Here is a 26,689-nt window from a genome sequence, read left to right as displayed (position 1 = left end):
TAATGAGGTAATTTATCACCCCGATAAGAATTCTGTCTTCCTCTTTTTGGCCAAACAGCTTCTTTCTTGGTTGTGGGTTTAGATATTCCTTTTTTTAAGTAATAAAGTATCAATACAATATAATCTATTTGATTAAAATGTGGGTTCCTTAATGAAATAAGTATAATGATTCTTTTTGACTTTTAACATATATCCATATATACTCTGTATTTTTGGATGTGAAATTTCATTGTTAATAAAAATATTGGAAGGAAGGAAAGTGGAATTGAATCTTAGCAGGTATATAGGATTAAATGAATGTGCATTCATTTCAACTGGTCACTGAAACTACAAACTATTCCATATGTAAACTGGTACTGGATCAGCCTTTCACTGTAACCAGGGGAACTGGTCAACTTGTAGCTTCAGAGACTTTAGAAGTAATTGTGTGTCAGAATATAACAGGAATAGATGGTGAAGAAGGCTCAAATGAATGGCAGGATGTATTGTATTATGAAGAACTGATACCTTCCTGCTTTATAGTTAAGAAGAAAAAACAGTATTAACGTGAACTGGTCAGGAGCCACCTGTTCTTCACCAATGGCAAGACAATATGGATAGATGGGAAAGTGATAAGCAAAGGGTTAAAATATTGGAAAAAGGTTCATTTATTTCCCCATAAAGTACTGTTATCAATAAGTTAATTTTCTAGTGAAATTATTTTCTAATAAATTGTTCAAGGAAAATCCTCACCATGAAATTCTTTCACTTTAGATCTTTTCTAGCTTCTTTCATTCAAAGCTATCTATCAAAGAATGATAATTGTGGTTGTCAGCTGATAAGTACATAGAACATTACAGCACAGTACAGGCCCTTCAGCCCACGATGTTGCACTGAGCTAAATAATCTGAATCTTGCCTACTTGACACCATTAACCCTCTATTTTCCTTGCCGCCATGTGCCTAAGTTTTTAAAAGTTCCTATTGCACCAGCCTCACCACCACTGCTGACAATGCTTTCCAGGCACCCACTACTCTCTGTGTAAAAAAACTTACCCGACGTCTCTCCTAAACTTTCTTCGCCTCAGCTTATACAAATGTCCCCTGGTGTTTGCTACTGTCACCATGTGAAAAAAGGTGCTGGCTATCTACCCTGTCTATACTTTTCACAACCTTGTCACCTTAAGTCACCTCTCATCCTTCTTCACTCCAAAGAGAAAAGCCCTAGATCTGTTAACCTTGCCCCATAAAACATGTTCTGCAAACTAGGCAACATTCTGCTAAATCTCCTCGGCACCCTCCCCAAACCTTCCACATCCTTTCTGTAACGAGGCAACCAGAACTGAACACAATAGTTCAAGTGTGGTCTAACAAGAGTTTTATACAGCTGTAACATTACTTGGAGAACTTAAAAAACTTCAATGTGAAATGTAATATTTAATAGATGCAAAAGCATAACAGCATCCAAGTGATAAAAGATTAAAGGATGCACCACATGACCAATTACTGAAATTAGAGAAGTGTAAATAGTGAACAGTTATGACCTCATGAACCTTTCAGGCTTCTATTTTATCCATTTACTTCTGTGAAATTTAGTGAAGGATTTGGATTCCAATTTGTTCTTATGTGGAAAGTAAACCAGTAATTTTGGTAGTCATTCCACACTTTCAATCTGCCAAAATTTCAAGCAATGCTTTAAAAGTTAAAAAATGAGACGTGACTTCAGATCTATGTCATTGATGCAATCTTTCACAGCACAGTTTGACTTGCATTGTAGTACAGCAAGAAATCTTGGCCTCTTTCTGCCCACTAATTTTTTCTAGTACTTGAAGCACACAACAAAATACTTCCCAACAATACATACGCAACAAAACAGCTTTTGCACTGACCTTTGATCTTGGGAGCAATCCTGAGTTCAGTCATCGAGATGAATGGCACCAGCATATCATGGACTTTTGAGACTACTGCAAAAGCTTCATGCAGTAATTGACCAGTTTGCAACAGTTCAAGTATCTTGCACAGCTTTTGATAATTATGAATCATTATTATTTACAAAGCTTTAGAATGTACTGTTCTATCTGTGCACCTCATCCATCTTTACGTCCTGAAAGTATGTTAATTCACGTCAGGTAAAGATCAGGTCACAGTCAATAATTATGTCTGATAATTTGAAGTCTTGAAATGGTTACATTGAATTGGTTTATCATGCACTTGTTTTCGTTTTCCATTAGTCAACTTCAATATCAACAGCTCAGCTTAAGGATATGATTCTAAGTTAGTGGCTTATATTAAAAATCCAGAAGTAATAATTCAGTATCAGAAAATACTGGAAGGATGCTTCATGAGTTTGAGAGAAAGGGGTCAACATTTCGAACAGAATATCTTTGCACGTATTTTTGATTAAGGGATAGAGATGAAACGGAATATGATACTGTCCCACATAGTCTCCCTGCCAGTGCTGACCTGCTGTGTGTCTCCAACACTTCCCATTTCCATGGATTCCCACCATTTTATGTTTTCATTTCTTTAACTACAACATTGTTGGCTCAAGTAAAGTGACCAGTTACTCAGCAGCAAAAATGACCAACAATACTTAGTAAGCATACAGGTCTCCACTTTCAACTGGTCCTCAACCACAGTTTACATAGATGTATTTATCAAGGCAAATTATTTTCTCACATTCGTTAAAAGTTTTCACAATAGCAGAGAGAAGGAAATTGCCTGATGTTCTTTCCAACACAGTTTTGCCCGTTTCAGTTGTGCACTGAAAGTATTGAGGACATGGAATAGAATGCAGAGAAACTCGAACCACAGAGCAACAGATCCAATGAGTTATTGTGGTAAAGCAGATCATTATATGATGGATGAGAAGTCTTTATTTATTATTTTTTGTATTCAGAATTTAATCAGGTTATAATTTGACCAGCACCACTGGACGTGCAAGCTACATTTACTCCTAATTGCCTCGGCAAGGCAGGATCAAGAGTTAAGCTGACACAAATCATTTCTCCTATCAAGGATCCTTCAGTTTCACGGCTTGTGTCAAATTTACAAAATTCAATGCTGATCTACTTTTTTTCTGAACCAAAATAACGAAAATCAGCTTTCTTTCTCTTTTGTATTTCTGACCATCTGTCATGTGAATTAAGTATATGTGGCTACCTGCTCGTCTGGACAGAACGAGAGAGGACAGACCAACAATCAGCTGGATAGTGTTATTCAAAAATGTTTCATGTTGCAGCTTTCTTGCAAGGTTTCTGGATGCTATGAAAGTTGTAATTGAAGCTATTTTGGAAGACGAGTGTTTTCTTTTTAATATAAACTGAGGTATGTCACTATGAAGATATCATCTGTGATCATTCTAAAACAGAGCTAGAATCCCAAGCATCCCAGGCCTGATAGTTTTTTTCCTCCACCCTTCTCCCTTCTCCCACCTCCCCACCCCCTCAACTCCTCTCAATCTGGCTACAATGGTCAGAACCAAGTAATGTCATATCCATTAACATACATCACTATACTTTTATATGTCATGAAATATATGAAGTCTCCTATGGCCGTCCTTCGTCCAAAGTGCCTTGTGAAGAAGCAAAGTGTTTAAAAAACCAGACGCTGCCTTTGATAAATTGATTCCTGTTTCTCTGGACAATTCTATGGCAATGGTTTTCACTAAGTAAATAGAAAACAAAGGTGGCCTGATGAGAAAACATGGTGTTGGAAACATAGATACCAGCACATAATCTTCAGTAAGAAAATTGCAGACATGCAGAGGGGGGCAGATGGAAATTTCTGTGTTTCTCAGAATGGTTTTAGTTTTTTTTTTGGCCACAATCTCAGAACAGAAGTGGACTGGCTCCTCAAGCTAAGTTTCCTTTAAAAAAATTCTTCAGGATTGACAGGTGAGGCATCTCAGTGTCAAATGCAGGTGCCTGGCTGTGCAGGAGAGAGGTGTTTCCGATTCCTCATTGTTCCAGATTTTTCTTTGTGATCCATGGACTTCTGCTGGGAAATGTCTACTAAAGCACTGGCTACAGCAAGACCTATTGAAAGGATACATCAAAACAAATATATTAGTCCATCAACATTGCAGATATGGAGAGCATCCTTAACATTGTAAGCACGCATAGTATAGAGTTCCAATGAGGTGCTCCAAGAGAATGATTCCATATCTTTTTCAACTTATGCATAAAAGATGAAGTGTAAGAAGGGGAGTAAAGAGATTTCCCCAGAAAGACAGAGTATTTGACAATAGGTTAGAGGGTAACGAGGAGTGGGTTCCTCCTTCACAAATGCACAGTAGGGAAATTCATAGGCGATAATTGTCTATCCAGAGACCCTCAAGAGGGATGGCATTGCACACAGGGTTGCAAGTAGCACAGGTGGCTTTGTGGCATGAGTAGATTTTCAGCTGATTGCATGAACAGACTTTTAGAGTACACCATTTGAGCAAGATATGAAGGAGCATTCTCTGCAGTTTTGGTCACCCAACTACAGGAAATATATCAATAAGATTGAAAGAGGGCAGAGAAGATTCACTAAGATATGGCCAGGTCTTCAGGGACTGTGTTACAGAGAAAGGTTAAACAGGTTAGGACTTTATTCCCTGGAGCGTAGAAGAATGAGGGGATATTTGGAAGAGGTATTTAATATTATGAGGGGGACAGACAGAGTAAATGTAGGTAGACATTTTCCACTGAGGGTAAGTGAGATACAAATCAAAGGACATGGGTTAAGAGTGAAAAGGGAAAAGTTTGGGGGCTACATTAGGGAGAACCTCTTCACATGGAGAGTAGTGGGTTTGCGGAACAAGCTGCCAGGTGAAGTAGTGAATGCAGGCTCAATTTTTTTACATTTAAGAAAAAAATTGACAGGCACATGGATGGGAGGTATATGGACGGCTATGGACAGGGTGCACAGTGGCACAAGGCAGAATAATAGTTCGGCACAAACTGGAAGGATCCATAGGACCTGTTTTCTGTTTTGTAATGCTCTATGGTTCTATAAGTCAAGGAGGCCAAGAAAGAGTACTATGATTACAAAAATAGTTTCAACACAATACAATAAAAAGTCAAAATGCTGCAATGAGAAAAAAACATTTATTATCCTCTATTTTCAAAGCAATTTCCACCAGACTTGCAAGTTGGAAATACTCTTTCTCATTTGAAATAACAATGAGTAACAGTTGATTTGTAACTTGGAGAATGAGACATTAGTAGAGAAAAATTATCCTCCAAAATGTTGCATTCCCATTAAAGAGAAAGTGCTAATACCCTACATCCTGTTCTGAGAGAGCTCAGAGTGAAAAATATATCCCTGATGAGGTCCAACCAATGTTTTATAAAGATTCAATATCTTTATCAGTAAAGCCACGTCATTTAAACAAAATGTTAACTGCAGGAAATGGTCCATAAAAAAGTTACGACACCAAAAGAGAAATAAACACCCAAAACAAAATTGGTAAGATGCAGCAATATTTTATTGTGTGACAAGATCCAGATGGTCTATTGAAAACAGCATTAGACACATTTTGGATCTTACCCTTCCCTGTGAGAATTTATTCAAGTCTGGGATGGTGGAAGCAGGGTAACTCAGGATTTAGTATCAGCATTTAAACCAACTGGAGGCCAAAATCCATTCACAGTGAAGTAATAAAAAAACATTTTTTTTAAGCGCAGCCATCAAACACTAAAAAGAAATATTTTTAATGCAAAAAAAAAAGACTATTAATATGAAATTACTTTAAACATGACAGAAATGAATTATAGTATTAACGAAAGTCTGGAATACTTTGGTGGATGTAGTTGTTTTCTAGATAAATAGAATTTAAGTCTGAAGATAGGGTCTTCACTTAGTTAGAAAGGATGCTTGTATAAACCATGAGATGAAGAGTAACACTGTTAAAAATAATGAACTAACATATTTGGGCTGAAGACAAGGACAGGAAAAAAGTAATGAAGAGTTAAAGAAATTGAAATGTAAAATGTTGAAATTCATTTAAAATGACCTGTTCCAAGTAACATGGCAATAAATTAGTAAACATTAACAGATCATTGATGGGAAATCTTTAAATAGATCACCCTTTGCAGTGAGACTGGCAGGATTTTTAGTGTGCAAGGGTGTCAAGGGGTTACGGATCAAAGATAGACAAAATAGAACTGAGATACAGTGAAAAAATCACAGCAAATAAAATATTATTTTGTCTTTAAAATATGTTGTTATTTCTACCTAAAAGCTAATAAAACAATCATAAATCTGGTCAAATTTATCACACTACCTTCTTTGTTAAAAAGCTTCACGAAGAAACCAAGTTTTTAAACCAGGATGACAGATAGGGAAACCTGCCCTTCCGTTCCCCCTGTCTTCTTTCCATCAGCCCCCTACCCCCTTCCCTCTCTATTCATAGCCACCCTCCTCCCCTTGCTTGCTGCTGTGCCCTCCTCCCTTCTCCACCAATTGCCTCCTGTCTTTGCCACCACATCTCGCCCCCCCCCACCCTTACCTTCTTATTCGGATGCCTGCCGACATTTTTCCAGGCCTTGATGAAGGGTTCAAGCCTGAAATGTCGGTTATGTATTTTGTCTTTGCCATATAAAGGACACTTTGACCAGCTTAGTTTATCCAGCATTGTGTTTTTACTTCAACCACGGTGTCTGCAGACATCCGTGTTTTACTTTAAAGTTTTTTTTAAGCACACTGTTCGACAATTGACAGAAAGGAATGTTTAAAATATATCCAGGAGCTAAAATTAATTGCCAATAAGCAGAGTATTGACACTAACCTGACTGTCCAGGTGGCGGGATTCCACCCAATCCTCTTGGTAGTCGTACAAATATTGATAGGATTGCTGCTTTATTGCCAAAGCAAGGCTCTAATGCTATAGGTTTCGGAATGCTCTGCAAGAGAAGTAGAGATCATTTACTTTACTGATGTTTCTGGGAACAAAAATATCAAGTGGAATGGAAATAATTCCACCTTTATGGTCAAAAACATTATTTTGCAATGGAGCTCTCTGCCACATTCACATAGTTGGGGAATTAAGGGATATTGGGGAAAAGGCAGGAAGGTGGAGATGAGCCGAGCATCAGATCAACCATGATCTCATTGGATGGCAGAGTGGTTTGATGGGCCAAATGGCCTACTCCTATTCCTATTTCTTATACCACTAGGTCAACTTATAATAAGATGCACAACATGCAAGATTATTTGTTTTTAACTCCACTGTGAAGAAAGCTGTAGCTTAGAGAATACCGTTGAAACAAATTACACACAACCACAAAAGTGCAAACAGAAATATGACAGTAATCTTGGTAATAAATCATGCCCTAATAACCTGCTTAACCATCTTTAGCAAAAGTGAGATGCAGTGCCTTAATTCTGCTCTGAACTAATGCTGTAAATTTGGCTCAGCAACTTCACTTTTACTGGTGGGATGGTCTAGTTACATTCTCAGTCACTGCAGTACATGATTTCAACATGGAAATTTAGTGGAATGCTTACACATCAGGATGTTTGTTCACATCCTCTCTGGGAATCTACAGTGAAAGCAAGAAACAGTGCAGGTGTAATCAACTCCTTGCTGGTATGCTCAGGACAAGAAAAAAGCTCCAGAGTGTTGTTAACTCGTCCCGTGACACCAGTCTTCACTCGTCAGGGACATCGGCAAGCAGCCTCTATCCTCAAGGAGCCTCATCACCCAGGCCATGCCTACTTCACTCTGCGATCATTGGGAAAAAGAGGTACAGGAGTTGGAAGACAAGCACTCAGTGGCACAAGGACAGCTTCTTTCCCTCTGCCATCAGATTCCTGAATGAACCATGAACCACAGACATGGCCTCACTATGACTTTTTCTTGCACTGTTTTGATTTATTTTGTAAGGGGGTTTGAATAAATGTTTGCACCTATACATGAACTCACCACCAGACACATCGTTCACTCTCCTCCCCTCTCCACCTTGCATAAGGTCCACTCATCCCTTCCCATTAAACACCCCCTTGGCATCTTCTACTGTGGCCCACACCTCCTCCCTCACCACCAATCAAGGCCCCAAACAGTCCTTTCAAGTGAAGCAACATTTCACTTGTGTATCCACAGGAGACTTCTACTGCATCAGGTGCTCCTGTGTAGCATTCTCTAAATCGAAGAGACTTGACGTGACTGGGAGATTGTTTCATTGAACACCTTCACTCTTTCTGCATTAGTGACAGGGATTTCCCAGTAGCCTACTATTTCAATTCTGTGCCCCACTCCCGTGCTGACATGTCTTTCCTTGGCCTCTGCACTGTCAAACCAAGACCACCCATAAATCGGAGGAGCAACACCTTAGTTTCCATCTGGGCACTCTCCAACCAGATGGCATGAACATGGACTTCTGTGGTTTCTGCCAGCCTACACCACTTCTCCCTTTTCCTCAACCCTGTCTTCTTTCCTCCAGCTCTCCACCTCCTTCCCTCTCCATTCACAGAGCCTTCTCCCCCTTCCACTCGTTTGCTGGTGTGCCCTCCCTCTCTAGTCCACCTTCTATCTCCTGTCTGTGGGACTGTGCTCCTCCCCACGATCATTTTATTCAGGCACCTGCCTACATTTTATTCATACCTTGATGAAGGGCTCAAGCCCAAAACGTTGTGATATATCTTAATCTTTGCTATATAAAGTCCACTGAGTGACCATAGAACCATACAACACAGAAATATGCCTCTTTGGCCTATCTTGTCTGGCCGAATCATTTTATTTTGCCTAGGCCCACTGGTCTGCATCCAGTCTATTGCCCTCCATTCCTCTTCCATCCATGTACATGTCCAAATTTTTTTTAACTGTTAAAATTGAATTTGCTTGCATGATTTCAGCTGGCAGCTCGTCCCACACTCCCGCCACACTCTGTGTGAAGAAGTCCCCCCCACCCCCCACCTCATTTTCCCCCTAAACCTTTCCCCTTTCACTCTTAACCCATGTCCTCTGGTTTGTATCTCTCCTACCCTCAGTGGGAAAAAACCTACCTACATTTACTCTGTCTATCCCCCTCATAATTTTAAATACCTCTATCAAATCTCCCCATATTCTTCTACGCTCAAGGAAATAAAGTCCTAACCTGTTTAACTTTTTCCTGTAACTCAGTTTCTGAAGTCTGGGCAGCATCCTGGTAAATCTTCTCTGCACTCTTTCAATCTTATTGATAGCTTTCCAGTAGCTAGGTGACCAAAACCAGCCACAATATTCCATATTTCACCTCACTAATGTCTTAAGCAACTTCAGCATAATATCCCAACTCCTATCCTCAATATTTATGAAGGCCAATTTGCCAAAAGCTCTCTTTACAACTCCACCTGTGACGCTACTTTCAGGGAATTATGTATCTGTATTCCCAGATCCCTCTGTTCTCCTCAGTACCCTACTATTTATCATGCATGTCCTTTCTTGGTTTGCCCTTCCAAATTCCAACACCTCACACTTGTCTGCATTAAATTCCATCAGCCATTTTTCAGTCCATTTTACCAACTGGTCTAGATCCCTCTGCAAGCTTTGAAAACATTATTTGCTGTCATCCAGATCAGTGATATACTTGACAAACAACAATGGTCCCAGCACTGATCCAGTCAAAGGCCTCAAATCCGAGAAGCAATCATCCACCACCACTTTCTGGCTTCACCCATCTAGCCATTGTCGAATCCAGTTCACTACTTCACCATGAATACCTAGCATTTGAAGTTTCCTGACTAACCTCCTAAGTGGGACCTTGTCAAAGGCCTTCCTAAAGTCCATGTAGACAACATCCACTGCCTTTCCTTCGTCAACTTTCCTGTTATCCTCCTCGAAATTCTCTATAACAGATGATCTCAACCCTTTTCTTTCTATTACATATCACTTTAAGTAATCCCTATGCATCGGTGCTCTGTGATTAGTAAGGGATTGCTTAAGGTGGATGTGAATGAGAAGGGAAGGTTGAGAATCACTGCTCTAGACCCAATTGTTACTGAAATATTTTGCTTGAGAACAATTGCATTTCCTTTGGAGTCATGAAAACATGCCCATAATAAGCCAATTATGAACAATTAAAACAGTGGTTTTCAAACTTTTTCTTTCCACTCACATACCACCTTAAGCAATCCCTTACTAATCACAGAGCACCTATGGCACAGGTAAAACTTAAAGTGATATGTGAGTGGTTAAACACTACCTACCATGTTAACTATCCCTAATGAGTTTCTGGCTATTTAAATAATTGTACATCTGATCTCTTAGAACACCTTCCAATAATTTACCCTCTATTGATGTCAGGCTCACCCGCCTATACTTCCCAGGATTAATTTTAGAGCCCTTTTTAAACAAAAGAACAAAGTGAGCAACCTTCCTATCCTCTGGCACCATACCTGAGGCAAAAGAGATTTTAAATATTTCAGGCAGACCTCCTGCACTTTCTAGCGAAGAATCTGTCAGGACCTGGGATTTATCCACCCTTATTTGCTTTAAGACAGCAAGCATTTCCTCCTCTTTAAATTGTATTGGTTCCATGACTTCACTACTTGTTTTCCTGAGTCAATTCTATGAAAAATAACCATTTAAGACCTCTATTATCTCTTTTGACTCCATACAAAGCTGACCTCTCTGATCTTCAAGGGAACCAATTTTGTGCCCTACAATCCTTTTGTTCCTAATATGCCTGTAGAATCCCTTATGATTTTCCTTCATATTGTCTGCGAAAGCAACCTCATATCTTCTGTTAGCCTTCCTGATTTCATTCTTGATGTTGTTCTTGCATTTTTATACTCCTCAATTGCTCCATTGTCTATTCTTGCTGTACACCTCTCTCTACTTCCGAACCAGACCACCAATATCCATAGAAAACCAAAGTTCTTTATTGCCTGCTAACTTTGCCTTCAATCCTGACAGGAACATACAAACTCAAAATTTCACCTTTGAAGGTCCTCCATTTACCTCGCACATCCTTGCCCTTTATCATTTCCTCAAAATTGGCCTTCCTCCTATTTAGAATCTCAAACCAAGGCCCAAACCCATCCTTCTCCATAATTAATTTGAAACTAATGGCCTTATGATCACTCGGCCCAACATGTTTACCAGGGCCTAAAATGTTTACCAGCACATACCTCTGTCTCCTGTCCTATCTCGTTCTCTAATAGGAGATCCAGTATTGCACTCTTTCTAGTTGGTATATTGATTTAGAAAACTTTCTAGAACACATTTGACAACTCCAAGCCACCCAGCCCTTTTACAGAATGGGAGTCCCAGTCAAGATATGGAAAGTTAAAATCTCCTAGTATCACAATCTTCTATTTCCTGTAGATTTGCTTCTCCAATTCTCACTGACTATTGGGCAGTCTATAATACAATCCCTTTCCCTTTCCTCACCTCCACCCATACAGCCTCAGTAGATGCGCCCTCTGGTTCTGTCATAAAGCTGTGATATTTTCCCTGATGAACAATGCCACTCCTCCTCCTTTCATCGCCCCCCCCCCCCCCTCAACACCTGTTCTATCATGTCTAAAGCAACGGAAGTCCTGAACATTAAGCTGCCCCTTCTGCAACCAAGTTTCACTAATGGCCACAGTCGTAATTCCACATGCCAATCCATGCTCTAAGCTCATCTGCCTTTCCTACAATACTCCTTGCATTGAAATGGATGCACCTGAGAACATGTCCACCATGTACAACCCATTGACTTCTAACAGTGCCTGCAATTTTAACATCATCCTCCACTTCTCTATATGCTGTGACACTCTGGTTCTCCTCCCCCTGCAAATCTAGTTTAAACCCACGTGAGCAGCACCTGGCAAACCTTCCCACAAGGATATTAGTCCCTCTCCAGTTCGGATCCAAACTGTCCAGAAGAACAGGTCCCACCTTCCCTGAAAGAGATTGAGCTCCTGGATGGTATGTTGCCTCCCGGGTGCCAGGGTCAGGTACGTCACTGATCGAGTTCATAACATTCTGGAGGGGGAGCGCGAGCAGCCAGATGACATGATCCACATGGGGACCAATAACAGATAGGAGTAGAGATGAGGTCCTGAAGAGATCTTATAGGGAGTCAGGAAAGAAGTTAAAAGGCAGGATCTCAAGGATGGTTATCTCTCTCACGTGCTAGGAAGATATGGCAGATGAGTGCATGGATGAAGAGTTGGCGCAGGGAGCAGGGATTCAGATATATGGATCACTGGGACCTCGTCTGGGGAAGGTCTGACCTGTACAAGAAAACGGGCTGCATCTGAAATGGAGGGGGGACCAATTTCCTGGCAGACAGGTTTGCTAGAGCAGTTGGTGAGGGTTTAAACTAGCTTGGCGGGGGTGGGGGGGGGGTGGGAATCAGAATGTGAGTGCAGAGATTAAGAGAGGACAAAAAACATAAAGGTAGCCAGTTCGAGGATTTGAAATGTGTCTATTTCAACACTAGGAATATAAGGAATAAAGGGAATGAACTCTTGAGCATGGATCAATACGTGGAACTACGATGTTGTGGCCTTTTCTGAAATTTGGCTGGAGGAAGGGAAAGATTGGCTGATGCAGGTACCAGGGTTTAGGTGTTTTAAAAATAATAGGATGGGAGGTAGAAAAGGGGGATGCGGGGTGTTGTGAGTAGCATTACTGGTCAGGGAGAGTATCACAGCTATAGAAAGGGAGGATTCTGTCGAGGGGGAGAATCCTGTCGAGGGAGTGTCCACTGAGTCGTGTGGGTGGAAGTCAGAAACAGGAAATAGCTATCATTGTGCTGGGAGTAGTCTATACACCCTCAAATAGCCCTTTGGACACTGAGGAGCAGATAAGCAGGCAGATTTTGGATTGGTGCGGGAAATACAGGCTTGTAGTTGTGGGTGATTTCAACTTCCCTAATATTGACTGGCTCCTACTGACTGCAAGAGGGATGGATGTGGCTGAATTTGTCAGATGTGTTCAAGAAGGATTCTTGACACAGTCTGTGGACCTGTTGATGAGAGATAAGGCCAGACTGGATCTGGTTCAGGGGATGAACCTGGTCAAGTGGCGGATCTCTTGGTGGGGGAGCATTTTGGTGAGAGTGACCACAACTCTCTTACCTTCAGCATAGTTATGGAAAAGGATAAAAACAGTCAAAATGGGAAAGTGCTTATCTGGGAAAGGGCTATTTTTAAACGGATGAGGCAGGAAATAGTGAGAATAAATTGGAAACAGACGTTTAAGGGTGAAAGCACAGAAGTAATGTGGAGGAAGTTTAGGGACTACTTGTGCAGGGTTCAGGATAGATTTGTCCATTGGAACAAGGAAAAGATGCTAGAAAAAGGGAACCGGGGCTGACAAAATGGTTCAGGCAACTAGTCAGGAGGAAAAAGGAAGCATACATTAGATATAGGAAGCAGGAAACAGGAAGGACTCATGAGAAGTATATGGTAGCCAGGAGGGAGCTTAAGGAAGGAAAGGAGAGCTCGAAGGAGGCATAAGAAGGCCTTAGCATGTAGAATTAAGGAGAATCGCATGTGGAGAACTGAAAGATGTCGAGAATGAAGGTGGGGCTACTAAAGGATAAAGGAGGCAACATGTGTCTGGAGGCAGAGGAGGTTGGGGGGGGGGAGGGTCACTAAATGAATACTTTGCAACGGTATTCACAATGAAAAGGACCTTGATTATAGTGAGGTTGAAATTGAACAGGCCTGTGTGCTGGACAATGTGGAGGTTAAGGAAGGGGAAGTGTCGGATCTTCTTAAAAATATCAAAATAACATATAGTTTAAGAAATAATAATTGAAATATTCGAACAAGTATGGGAGCCTTACATTAAATACAATAGCGAAAACCTACCGGGGACAAACATTACCTAAGTTGATGGAAGGAGAAGGAAAGAAAAGAATGGACTCTGTAGAATTTCTGGTGTATTTTTGTTGAATGACAACATTGTCTGACTGAATTAATGCAACCTAGATTGTATACCTAAAATGGATGAGAGGGGGGGGGGGGTGGGGGGGTGGCTTGGGAGGAGGGAGGGGTGGGGGGAGAAAAAGTCACTGTAAATGTGTGAAAAAGAAAAAGTGTATATCATGGCTAACGTGATTTATGGTGTGAAAAAAAAAAAGACTGATAAGTCTCCAGGCTGGACACGATATAATCTAGGGTGCTGTGAGGTGAGAGAAGAGATAGCTAAGTCAGTAGCTATCGTAGTGGCCCATGCCTCAGGCTGACATAGGAAATGGCCATTGACCGTGGCAACCGACAAATCATGAGGGTTGAAATGGCCGTATCCGTAGGCCACTGGCAGAGCGGCGAAACATGCCAAACATCGCAGGGGGCCCAATCGGGGCCTGGACATCTGAGGTAACCAATCAGCAGTCAGCCCACTCAAGCCAAGCCCCAGTGGTTGTGACGCGGCCGAGCTGACCATAAATGGCAGAGCTGCCATTGAATAAACTCAGTGTCAAATACACTCTACTGGTGTTTGTATCTCCTACGGATTCGAGCTACAGCCTTAGAGCTATAACCTAGCTGCAGCCATATCGACTTCGCTACAGTGATGACCCAAACTGGTCCAAATGCCGCTTTGGACCGAAAGATGGAAGAGCAATCTGCGATTAACACCATAGTGTTGAAGCTGCCTGGCTTCTGGATGCCACAGCCACGGGTGTGGTTCTAGCACGCCGTGGCGCAGTTCGCTATTCGACAGATTTCCACCTTTGATATGCGCTACTACCACGTGGTCAGTGCCCTCGATCAGGACACCAGAGCCCGCACCATTAATCTCCTCCAGCTGTTAGGTCTGCTTTGTTCATGAATGAGTGAGACAAACACCAGGATGAGTCGAAATCAGGGTTCTTTGTTCTTTATTACCGGATTGTAACACTTGCGACTAACAAAGTTAGTCGGAGAATGCATTCTGCCGTTATCAGCAAAATGGTGATTTTTTATACCCTTGGATACATGCTTAGAACATCATCATATCATTACTTGTCCAATGACTAAAACTGTTGCTATCCTTTCCCTGCTAGCTTCCTGCCTCTCAATCCATCAATGTCTCTCTTATCTTGTAAGTACAAGGATGCATTTACATCTTGTTACAGCCCTGTACATTCCCATCTCATGATGTTTTACCTAACAGGAGTACAAGGACACCTCCCCTTCTTGTTACTGCCCTGTACAGGGTAACTCCCTACACATTCCCATCTCATGATGTTTTACCTTACACAGCAGCCCCCGGAACAAGGAAGGTATATGGCCATCAAAGAGCTGTTAACCTGCACTTTCAGGCTTTCAAAGCACAAGCGCTTGAATTTGTTGCATTTCGACAGTTTGGGGGACAGGGCCCCTTCTGCCCTCATTAGCGGCATGCTCACTCTCAACGATGGCCACACCTCCTACCTGCTGTTCCAGCAAATCTTCCTGGAGAGGCTGCCCGAGGACATCTGACTGCTCATCGTGGCAGAAAGACTTCGATGACCCCAGGAAGGTGGCTGCCCGAGCAGGCCTGCTATGGGCGTCAAAGATGTATACCTGCACTGCGCTCAAGCAGGTGACAGCATCACATCATCAGCTCCTGGCCAGGAAGACTACTAACTGATTGACCACCCGAATGCCACACCCCACCGGTGAACAGTACTGTTTCTATCAATGACGGTGGGGTTCCAAGCCACAGGCTTTACTCAACACTTGGGTAGCATGCTTCGGGGTCTCCGAACACCTTACATCAGACAGGGGGGCCCAATTCACTTCCAGTCCGTGGACCACCTTAGCCCACGACCTGGAGACCTAACTCCACCACATTACGGCGTAACACCCACAGGCCAATGGGTTGGTGGAGAGATTCCAGACATCTTAAGGCAGCTTAAGGCGGCTTACCGGACTGACTCTCTTGGATTCTATTAGGCATCCACACAGCACCCAAGGAGGACCTCGAGGCATCCTCTGCTGAGTTAGTCTATGGTGCACCCCTAGTTATACCGGGTGAGTTCCTAACAGCCGCTGATGACTTAGGGGAGTCCCCAGTGACCACATTGTCCTGACTATGTAAGCGAGGCACCCTGGCCCCGCTAAACCTAGACCCCACAGCAAACCCTGCACTTACATCTAAAATAACTTTACTGACTGTAAATACATGTTTATTTGGTGCAGGGCTCAGCAGCCACCTCCACAGCAGTCTTACAAGGGGCCATACTGTGTCATCAGACACAGTGGCTTTACCTGTGTTTTGGACATTGGCAGCAGGGAAGACTTTCACACTCAACCGGTTGAAACCGGCATATTTGGACTTTAACCAGCCCATCACTCACCCGACCCCACGGTGCAGGGGTCAGCTTCCTAAAAACAGTGGCACGATCACCGGTTCTGGGTAGGGGGGGGCGGAAGGTGGCTCGTGCAGTGGCCCCCGCCTCAGGCTGACACAGGAAATGGCTGTCAAACGCAGCGACCGGCAAAATATCATGCGAGCTGAAACGCCCGTTTCCATAGGCCACTGGCAGTGGCAGAGTGGTGAAACTGGCCAATTACTGCCGGTAGATCGCAGGGAGCCCAAATGGGACCAGACATCCGAGGTAACCAATCGGCAGCTGGCCCACTCATACCCTGGTGGTGACGTGGCCAAGTTGACTCTAAAAGACAGAGCTGCCATTGAATATACTCAGTGTCAAACACTCTCTACTGGTGTGTGTGTGTCTTTATTCTCCTGCGGATTCGAGCTACAGCCTTCGGGCTATAACCAAGAGCTATAACCTAGCTGTAGCCATAGCAACTTCGCTACACTATGATCCTTGAATCCTCTTTGGCTGCAGGTAAGGTGCCGGAGGATTGGAGAATAGCAAAGTAGCAAGTACCCTTGCTTAAAAAAGGTAATAGGGAGAATCTTGGGAATTCTTGACCGGTGAGTCTTAGGTCAGAAGTGTGAAAACTAATGGACAGGATTCCTAAGGTTAGGAAATATGAGTATTTGAAGAAGTACAGTCTACTCAAGGATAGTTAGCAAGCCTTTGTGAAAGGAAGGTCATGCCTCACAAGTCAAATTGAGTTTTTTGAGATGGTAACAAAAGAAATTGGTGAGTGTAAGGCGGTAGATGTGGTCTACATGGATTTTAGTAAGGCATTTGACAAGATTCCCCATGAGAGACTCATCCAGAAAGTTAAGAGTCACGGGTTCAGGGAGAAAAAAATAGGATTGTAGGAAGAAAGCAGAGAGTTGTCGTGGAATGAAAGTATTCTGCCTGGAGGTCGGTGACTCGTGGGGTGCCACATGATTCTGTTTTGGGACCCCTGCTCTTTGTGATTTTTATAAATGACCAGAATGAAGAGGTGGAAGGATGGGTCAGTAAGTTTGTGGATGACATGAAGGTTGGAGGAGTTGTGGATGGAGCTGAAGGTTGTCGAAGGTTACAAGAGGATATAGATGAATGCAGAGTTGGGCGGAGAAGTGGCAGATGGAGTTTCAATCCTGATAAGAGTGAGGTAATGTATTTTGGAAGGAAAAATCAGAAGGTTGAGTCCAGGATTAATAGTCAGATACTTAAGAGTGTGGATGAACAGAGGGACCTTGGGGTTCACATCCATACATTCTTCAAGGTCGCCGCACAGGTTGATAGGATAGTTAAGAAGGCCTATGTGGTGCTGGGCTTCATTAATAGGGGGATTGAGTTCAGGAGTAGAGAGGTCATGTTGCAACTCTACAAATCTCTCATAAGACCACACTTACAGAATATTGCATTCCGTTCCGGTCACTTCATTATAAGATGAGATTTACCTGGATGTTACTGGATTCAAAACGAGTCCTATGAGGCAAGGTTAGCAGAGCTGGGATTATTTTCTTTGGAGCATAGAAGGATGATAGAAGACTTGATAGAGGTCTACAAGATTATGAGAGGCATAGATAGGGTAGACAGCCAACACCTGTTTCCCAGAGCAGGATCAGTAAACACCAGAGGACATGTGTACAAAGGGAGGAACGTTTAGGGGAGACATCAGGAGTAATTTTTTTTTTTTTTTACACAGAGTTGTGGGTGCCTGGAATGCCTTGCTGGGGATGGTAGTGGAGGCTGAAACATTGGGGGCATTTAAGAATCTCTTAGACAGACACAAGGATAAAAGAAAAATGGAGGGTTATGGGATAGGGAGGGTTTGGTACTTTTTTTCTTAGGAAGGAATATATGGGTCGGCACAACATCTAAGGGCTGAAGGCCCTGTACTGTGCTGTATTGTTTTATGATCTATAACTCTGGCACCAGGGAGGCAACATACCATCAGGGATATTTGATCTCTTCTACAGAAACTCTTATCTATCCCCCTAACTAGGGAATCCCCTATCACTACAGCTTGCCTCTTCTCTTCCCTTCTTAGCCACAAGACCAGACTCCGTTCCAGAAACATGATCTCCATGGCTTGTCCCTGGTAGGTCCTCCTCTCCCCAATAGTATTTAAAATGGTATACATGTTATTGAGGGGAATGACCACAAGGGTGCACTGCACTGCCTGCCTGTTCCCTTTCCTTCCCCTAACTGTCACCCATCTACCCTCTTCCTGCCTCCTAGGTCTGACAGAGATCGTGTAACTTTTGTCTATCACCCTCTCTGATCCGGAGTTCGTCCAACTCCAGCTCCAGCTCCAATTCCTTAACTTGGCAGGAGCAGCACTTCTCGCAGATGAAGTCATCAGGGATACCTGCTGGCTACTTGACAACCACATTTTACTTCAATCACGGTGTCTGCAGACCTTTTTTTTTTCTCCTTTAATTTGTAAATCTTTTTTTACTTGGAATGCACTGCCTGAGGGAACATGCTCTCCTTACCCTATCCACCCTTTGCAACCCTAGACTAACCTCTGATTGATTTTTAACCAATCTTCAGCTCAAAAGCAATAAGTAACGTTAAATGCTGGCATTACCACGCCCCATAAGCAAATGAATAATAACTCTATCAGTCCTTATGCTCAGCCTTCCCATGCAACCTCAACCCTCATAACCGCAAACTATTTTCAAGACATTTCCTTGAATATCTTCAAAGATAATCAGGAACAGGCAATCACACAAACAATCGGTAAATTTGCAAATGACACAAAGTCAATGATCCAAGCTAACAAAATGAGATTTTTGGGAATTAAGGAGACAAATGGCAGAAGGAATTCTGAGTAATATAAAATGCTTCATGAGAATAAAATCTGGAAAGGAAGAACATAGAAAATGAAAGATTTGCAAGTGTAGATTCTCATTACATTTGCTGGATCAATTTACAGAAAGAATGAGAATGGTAAATTAGATTTTGAGATGTCTTAAAAGATCGATGGGAGCCAAAACTGTGAAGTAACCTGGTTACTATATAAATCATGACAACATCTCCTCTGCACAAAAAATTTGGAATGTTTTAGCGGCCACGACACAAAAATGGTGAGAGAATACAATGAAGTAAGAATCGGGTGAAAAAATGGCAGTGGCAGAGGGAATGAAATTCATGGAGCATTTGTACAATGTGGAAGTTAACTGGCTGGAAAGTTTTTAGTTGACTGCTGTTTGTAGCAAAAAATAAAGGAAGAGAGAAAGGGAAATGCAAAAAACTGTTTCCCTTGAACAGACCTAAATGACACTCTGTCGTCAATTGGGAAAAATTTAAAAAAAAAAGTATGCTGCAGAAACCTTGTTCCAGTGAGTGAGAGGTCAACGAAGCAGACTGAAAAGGTGAATGGTAATGATGAATTTAAATTCAGAAATAATTCTTTGGGAGAGTGATATTTTGAGATTGAGTTAAAGATATTACATCTGGTATGGATAATATGCTTGAAACAAATGGTTAAGTTTGGATCTATAATTTCCAAACCCTCACTACCTTTATCTCATTCTGCCATGATTAGAGTTATCTTGCACCAATTTCAGTAAAACCCACAGTATCCAGAATCTCTGGGGATTGGTAGATGCCGGATAAGTGAATTTTCTTGATGCTTGAGATTGCATGCTGTGTGATGGCAAACTAACTGCTGGGGAATGCCAATTTTAAACTTTCATATTTTACACCTATTTACTTTCGACTGTGTTACCATATAACCATATAACCACTTACAGCACAGAACAGGCCCTACTAGTCCATGCCGTAACAAATTCCCACCCTCCTAGTCCCACTGACCAGCACCCGGTCCATACCCCTCAGTCCTCTCCTATCCATGTAACTATCCAGTCTTTCCCTAAATGTAACCAATGATCCCGCCTCGACCACGTCTGACGGAAGCTCATTCCACATCCCTACCACCCTTTGCGAAAAGAAATTTCCCCTCATGTTCCCTTTATAATTTTCCCCCTTCAATCTTAAACCATGCCCTCTAGTTTGAATCTATGCCCTTTAGTTTGCCAGTTACTTGAGGGTACTGGTTGCTTAAATTCCAGATAACAGGAATTTTACTGTATATGGAGCTATGGTCATTTGGGTCTGAAATGCAAATTAGCTCAGAGTTCTGAATATTTGGACTTCTCTATTCAAAGTGGTTGTGGAGGGACCATCACTGAATCTATTCAGTAAAGTGATTTGATAGATGTTTAAATATTAAGGGAAGTAAGTTATGTGGTGTTACTGCATGAAAGTGAAACTGAAGCAAAAAGTTGGCCATGATCGACTTGAATAGTGATGCAGGCACAATGTACATGCTGCCTTCTTGTTTCATCTACCAAGTACATTCTTGAACCTGAAATGGATAAAACCATCTCTAGTGTCAGAGAAGGGGAAGATTTAGTTTGGAGATATAAGGCACTGAAGGTGCTGGAATCTAGAGCAAAACACAAATGCTGGAGGTACTCAATGGGTCTTGAACTCAACCTCTAAATATCACACAGAAAGAGATGGATAGCTGGTGTTTTGGGGTCAAGACGTGTTTCAGGACTGAGAAGGGAGAGGGAAGACAGACAATATTAAAGGGACAAGGTTACTTAAGCCTAGCTTGATTCACCTGAATAGCATGTGAAACAAAGTGTTCCACTGTTTCTCAATATGTGAGAATATATAATTCAACAAGGGAATCAAGTTAACTATATGTAATAGTTATTTGTTGGCAATAAAGCACCATCAACATTCTTAGACAAATTTATTTAATTACAGATAGGCAGCATTGATTTGGCTGATAAATTTGACTAAATCTTTTGAGGAAATTCACAGTGGAAATTAAATGTATGTTGTACATGTGGATTTTCAATCACTGCCTGATAAGGGACCTCATGCTGGAATTGTAATTAGGACACAGAAAAAAAATCAATGTACTAGTTGGCTGAGGAATAGGATTGTAGCCAGAGGATGAGTTTTTTCTCGACTTTAATTTTTACACAGAATTAATGCTGCAAAACTGTTCCCACAATAATTTGGGGATTTTGATCCCTGGTTCTAGCCACCACAATCAGGGAAAACATAAATTCAAGGCGATCACTGCTCATTCTTCTAAATTCGAATATATAAGCTTGGTTTACTTAATCTTGTGTGAGAAATGTACCATTCTGGTTAGCATTTTGGTGAACCCTTACTCCATTCTCTTCATCACAGACATTTCTTTGAAAGGAGAGCAGACTAGTGCACAATATTCCCCATAATTGTCTCACCAGGGGCATATAATTAGAGCAAAATGTCACTACTCCATACTCAAATCACTTGCAATCAAGCTGAACATGCCTTCCCAAATGGACATTGCATCTACATATTAACTTTTGTGCACAAGGACACCCAGGTTCCTCTAAAAACCATCACCATTAATTCTATCCTTCTGTCCATTTAGATACATATGGGGGGTGGGGGGCAGGGAAGGAGGGGTGGGTGGGGGAGGGTGTACTGAGCTGAGGACAGCTTCAAGATTTCTCGGAGTAAACATTACCAACAGCCTACCCTGGTCCAACGATGCCAACACTACAACCATCGATTTTCTCAATTGCGTAAGGGAATTTGGTCCCTCAACAATTTTTATTGAAGAACCACTGAAAGTATCCTGTCCAGATACATCAAATCTTGCTACAGGAACTGTTCGGCCCAAGACTGCAAGAAAATGCAGGGAGTTGTGAACGCAGCTCAGGCCATCACACAAATGATTCAAACCCCCCTCCATCTATACTTCCCACTATCACAGGAAAGCTGCCAATGTATTAACAAGACTTATCTCACTCCAGACACACTCTCTTCTCTCCACTTCCATCAGGCAAAAGGTACACAAGGCTGAAATCACAAACTTCCAGATTCTAGAACAATTTCTTTTGTGCTGTTATCAAACTCTTGAATGGTCCTCCCATTGGCAAAAGACTATGCCTCTGTGCTAACTTTACATTATGCTGCATCTTGCACTTGGCCTTTGTAGCACTCTGCACAATCTTAATTTAATGTCACACTACACCCTGCACTTCTGGTTTTATTATGACACTACCTGCTGCAGTTAAGTATCAGTTGTCCATTTATGCAGGGCTTGTGTGTGCTCTTGAAACATGTCCAAGCTTCTCAACATCATCCTGGGGGCTTCCATCTCCATCTTGAGCAGACACAGACGAGGATCCCAGGAGTCAGAGGAAATATTGTACTTCTTCAACAAAGCATTATTTATTACAACCTGAAGATTAATTCCCCAGGTAGGCATAAATCTTAAATGAACATTAAGTCACCATATGTTTCATCTCTCTCAACACTGATCACATCCATAAATAAGGTCCTTTATAAGAAAATAATTTTAATTCAATTTATTTGGGCTGTCCACTTCAGCTGAGCAAGACATAGTCCTGTGATTAAAGTATGCAGTTAGTTTCGGGTTAAAATCAGATGAAAAATTGACTCGATATTTCATTAAAAGATTACAATTCCAATGTTCCCATTAAAGGTTTATTCCACAATGCCATAAAATATCCTTTCTGAACATGCAAACCCAGAACATTTAACCAGAACATCAGCATAATGAAGAATCTTTGGCTTGGCTTCGCGGACGAAGATTTATGGAGGGGGTAAAAAGTCCACGTCAGCTGCAGGCTCGTTTGTGGCTGACCAGTCCGATGCGGGACAGGCAGACACGATTGCAGCGGTTGCAAGGGAAAATTGGTTGGTTGGGGTTGGGTGTTGGGTTTTTCCTCCTTTGCCTTTTGTCAGTGAGGTGGGCTCTGCGGTCTTCTTCAAAGGAGGCTGCTGCCCGCCAAACTGTGAGGCGCCAAGATGCACGGTTTGAGGCGTTATCAGCCCACTGGCGGTGGTCAATGTGGCAGGCACCAAGAGATTTCTTTAGGCAGTCCTTGTACCTTTTCTTTGGTGCACCTCTGTCACGGTGGCCAGTGGAGAGCTCGCCATATAATACGATCTTGGGAAGGCGATGGTCCTCCATTCTGGAGACGTGACCCATCCAGCGCAGCTGGATCTTCAGCAGCGTGGACTCGATGCTGTCGACCTCTGCCATCTCGAGTACCTCGACGTTATGGGTGTGAGCGCTCCAATGGATGTTGAGGATGGAGCGGAGACAACGCTGGTGGAAGCGTTCTAGGAGCCGTAGGTGGTGCCGGTAGAGGACCCATGATTCGGAGCCGAACAGGAGCGTGGGTATGACAACGGCTCTGTATACGCTTATCTTTGTGAGGTTTTTCAGTTGGTTGTTTTTCCAGACTCTTTTGTGTAGTCTTCCAAAGGCGCTATTTGCCTTGGCGAGTCTGTTGTCTATCTCATTGTCGATCCTTGCATCTGATGAAATGGTGCAGCCGAGATAGGTAAACTGGTTGACCGTTTTGAGTTTTGTGTGCCCGATGGAGATGTGGGGGGGCTGGTAGTCATGGTGGGGAGCTGGCTGATGGAGGACCTCAGTTTTCTTCAGGCTGACTTCCAGGCCAAACATTTTGGCAGTTTCCGCAAAGCAGGACGTCAAGCGCTGAAGAGCTGGCTCTGAATGGGCAACTAAAGCGGCATCATCTGCAAAGAGTAGTTCACGGACAAGTTTCTCTTGTGTCTTGGTGTGAGCTTGCAGGCGCCTCAGATTGAAGAGACTGCCATCCGTGCGGTACCGGATGTAAACAGCGTCTTCATTGTTGGGGTCTTTCATGGCTTGGTTCAGCATCATGCTGAAGAAGATTGAAAAGAGGGTTGGTGCGAGAACACAGCCTTGCTTCACGCCATTGTTAATGGAGAAGGGTTCAGAGAGCTCATTGCTGTATCTGACCCGACCTTGTTGGTTTTCGTGCAGTTGGATAATCATGTTGAGGAACTTTGGGGGACATCCGATGCGCTCTAGTATTTGCCAAAGCCCTTTCCTGCTCACGGTGTCGAAGGCTTTGGTGAGGTCAACAAAGGTGATGTAGAGTCCTTTGTTTTGTTCTCTACACTTTTCTTGGAGCTGTCTGAGGGCAAAGACCATGTCAGTGGTTCCTCTGTTAGCGCGAAAGCCGCACTGTGATTCTGGGAGAATATTCTCAGCGACACTAGGTATTATTCTATTTAGTAGAATCCTAGCGAAGATTTTGCCTGCAATGGAGAGCAACGTGATTCCCCTGTAGTTTGAGCAGTCTGATTTCTCGCCTTTGTTTTTGTACAGGGTGATGATGGTGGCATCACGAAGATCCTGAGGCAGTTTACCTTGGTCCCAACAAAGCTTGAAAAACTCATGCAGTTTGGCATGCAGAGTTTTGCCGCCAGCCTTCCAGACTTCTGGGGGGATTCCATCCATACCTGCTGCTTTGCCACTTTTCAGTTGTTCGATTGCCTTATATGTCTCATCCAGGGTGGGAACCTCATCCAGCTCTAGCCTTAGGGACTGTTGAGGGAGCTGGAGCAGGGCGGAATCTTGGACTGAGCGGTTGGTACTGAAAAGAGATTGGAAGTGTTCTGACCATCGGTTGAGGATGGAGATCTTGTCGCTGAGGAGGACTTTGCCGTCTGAGCTGCGCAGCGGGCTTTGGACTTGGGGTGAGGGGCCGTACACAGCCTTTAGAGCCTCGTAGAAACCCCTGAAGTCGCCAATGTCCGCGCTGAGCTGTGTTCGTTTGGCGAGGCTAGTCCACCACTCATTTTGGATCTCCCGGAGTTTGCGCTGAAGATGGCTGCATGCGCGACGGAAGGCTTGTTTCTTCTCTGGACAGGACGGCTTTGTAAGGTGAGCCTGGTGGGCAGCTCGCTTCTTTGCCAGCAGCTCCTGGATTTCCTGGCTGTTTTCGTCAAACCAGTCCTTGTTTTTCCTGGAGGAGAAGCCCAGTACCTCTTCAGTGGATTGCAGTATGGTAGTCTTCAACTGATCCCAGAGGGTTTCAGGGGACGGGTCCGTGAGGCGGGTTGCAACGTCGAGCTTTGCTTTGAGGTTTGCCTGGAAGTTTCCTCTCGCTTCGTCTGACTGCAGTTTTCCAACATTGAACCTCTTTCTGGGGGCTTTATTGTTCCTGGGCTTTGGCTTGAAGTGAAGGTTGAGCTTGCAGCGAACCAGCCGGTGGTCAGTGTGGCATTCCGCGCTAGGCATGACCCTGGTGTGGAGCACATCTTGTTTGTCACTTTCTCGCACCAGGATGTAGTCCAGGAGGTGCCAGTGTTTGGATCGGGGATGCATCCAGGTGGTCTTAAGGCTGTCCCTCTGCTGAAAAAGGGTGTTTGTAATGACAAGCCGCTGTTCTGCGCAGAGCTCCAACAGGAGGCGCCCATTGTCGTTGCACTTGCCGACGCCATGCTTGCCCAGGATTCCTGGCCAGGTTTCTGAGTCTTTGCCGACACGAGCGTTGAAGTCGCCCAGGATGACAACCTTGTCGGCTGTAGGGGTACGTTGGATGAGGTTGCGCAGGTCGGTGTAGAACTTGTTCTTTTCTGCTGGTTCCGCCTGGAGGGTTGGAGCATAGACACTGATGAGGGTGATGTGACGCTTGTTTTGAAGTGGGAGTCGCATGGACATGATTCGGTCCGAGAGGCCTGTCGGAAGGTTTTCGAGTTTGGAGGCAATGAAGCTCTTGACCATGAAGCCTACACCAGATAGGCGTCGTTCATCCGAAGGCTTGCCAGACCAGTAGAGTGTGTAGCCCGCGCCGCGTTCTTGGAAGCTGCCTACATCTGCCAGGCGGACTTCACTGAGAGCGGCTATGTCGATGTCAAGTCTGAGGAGTTCATGTGCAATGAGGGCAGACCGACGTTCAGGTCGATGGCTGTCAGTCTTATCTAGCATGGTTCTGATGTTCCAGCATGCTAGCTTGAGTTTGTGAGCATCTTTTGAGGGGGAGGACGTGGAGGGGGAGGACGTGGAGGGGGAGGACGTGGACCTGTCCTCGGGCCTGCGCAAAGGAGCTTTTAGGTGGAGTGCAGTGCGCGCAGTACTGGCCCCACCCTTTACACCCATGGTTCGTGTGCCGTGGCCAAGCAAGCTGGGACGTGGCAGCGAGGTCCTTGGGTCGTAGGTTTTATATCGGAGTGGCCTTCTCCTATGCAGGTTTCTTACCCGGGCTGGAGGGGCCTGCCTCCCCTCCTAGGTCGGTCCATACTGCCCGGACCGGGGCCGAGGCCGCCGCAGTTCACCCTGTGCCTGGACTGGGGCCACCGCCTCCCACTCCCTGCTTTATTATTAAATATTTTTATATTATAAAGAAAAGAGCAGCCAAGTTGGAGAAGACAAGGTTTGACAAATCGGGACAAAATTCTGAATTGGATTCAGAAAAGGTTCTGAATGCAGAATAGGAAAAAAACTTATCCCTTGTCTGGGTGGCTGTAACAACTGAGGTACCACAGGGGCTGGGGTCTGATCCCAGCTATTCATACTCTACGTTAACAAGCTGGCTGAGTGAACCACATGCCATACTCCAAACTTTTGTTTGATGTGATCAGACTAAG

General features: G+C 43.4%; 1 protein-coding gene across 1 annotated transcript in view; it reads right to left on the bottom strand.

Moving 5' to 3' along the window:
- Window positions 1-2,831: 2,831 nt before the first annotated feature.
- The window catches only part of atrn (attractin), a 520,815-nt gene continuing 496,957 nt past the window's right edge, over window positions 2,832-26,689 (bottom strand). Inside the window, exons 28-29 of the mRNA XM_069923525.1 lie at window positions 6,754-6,868; window positions 2,832-4,015 (exon numbers count right to left, since the gene is read on the bottom strand). Of these exons, the coding sequence (XP_069779626.1) occupies window positions 3,891-4,015; window positions 6,754-6,868 (240 nt within the window). The 3' untranslated portion in view covers window positions 2,832-3,890. The remainder of the gene's footprint in view (window positions 4,016-6,753; window positions 6,869-26,689) is intronic.

Source organism: Narcine bancroftii, chromosome 3, assembly GCF_036971445.1.
Source record: "Narcine bancroftii isolate sNarBan1 chromosome 3, sNarBan1.hap1, whole genome shotgun sequence".
Classification (NCBI taxonomy): domain Eukaryota; kingdom Metazoa; phylum Chordata; class Chondrichthyes; order Torpediniformes; family Narcinidae; genus Narcine; species Narcine bancroftii.
The sequence above is the reverse complement of the archived record's forward strand: the minus strand, read 5'-3'. Positions and strand labels throughout refer to the sequence as shown.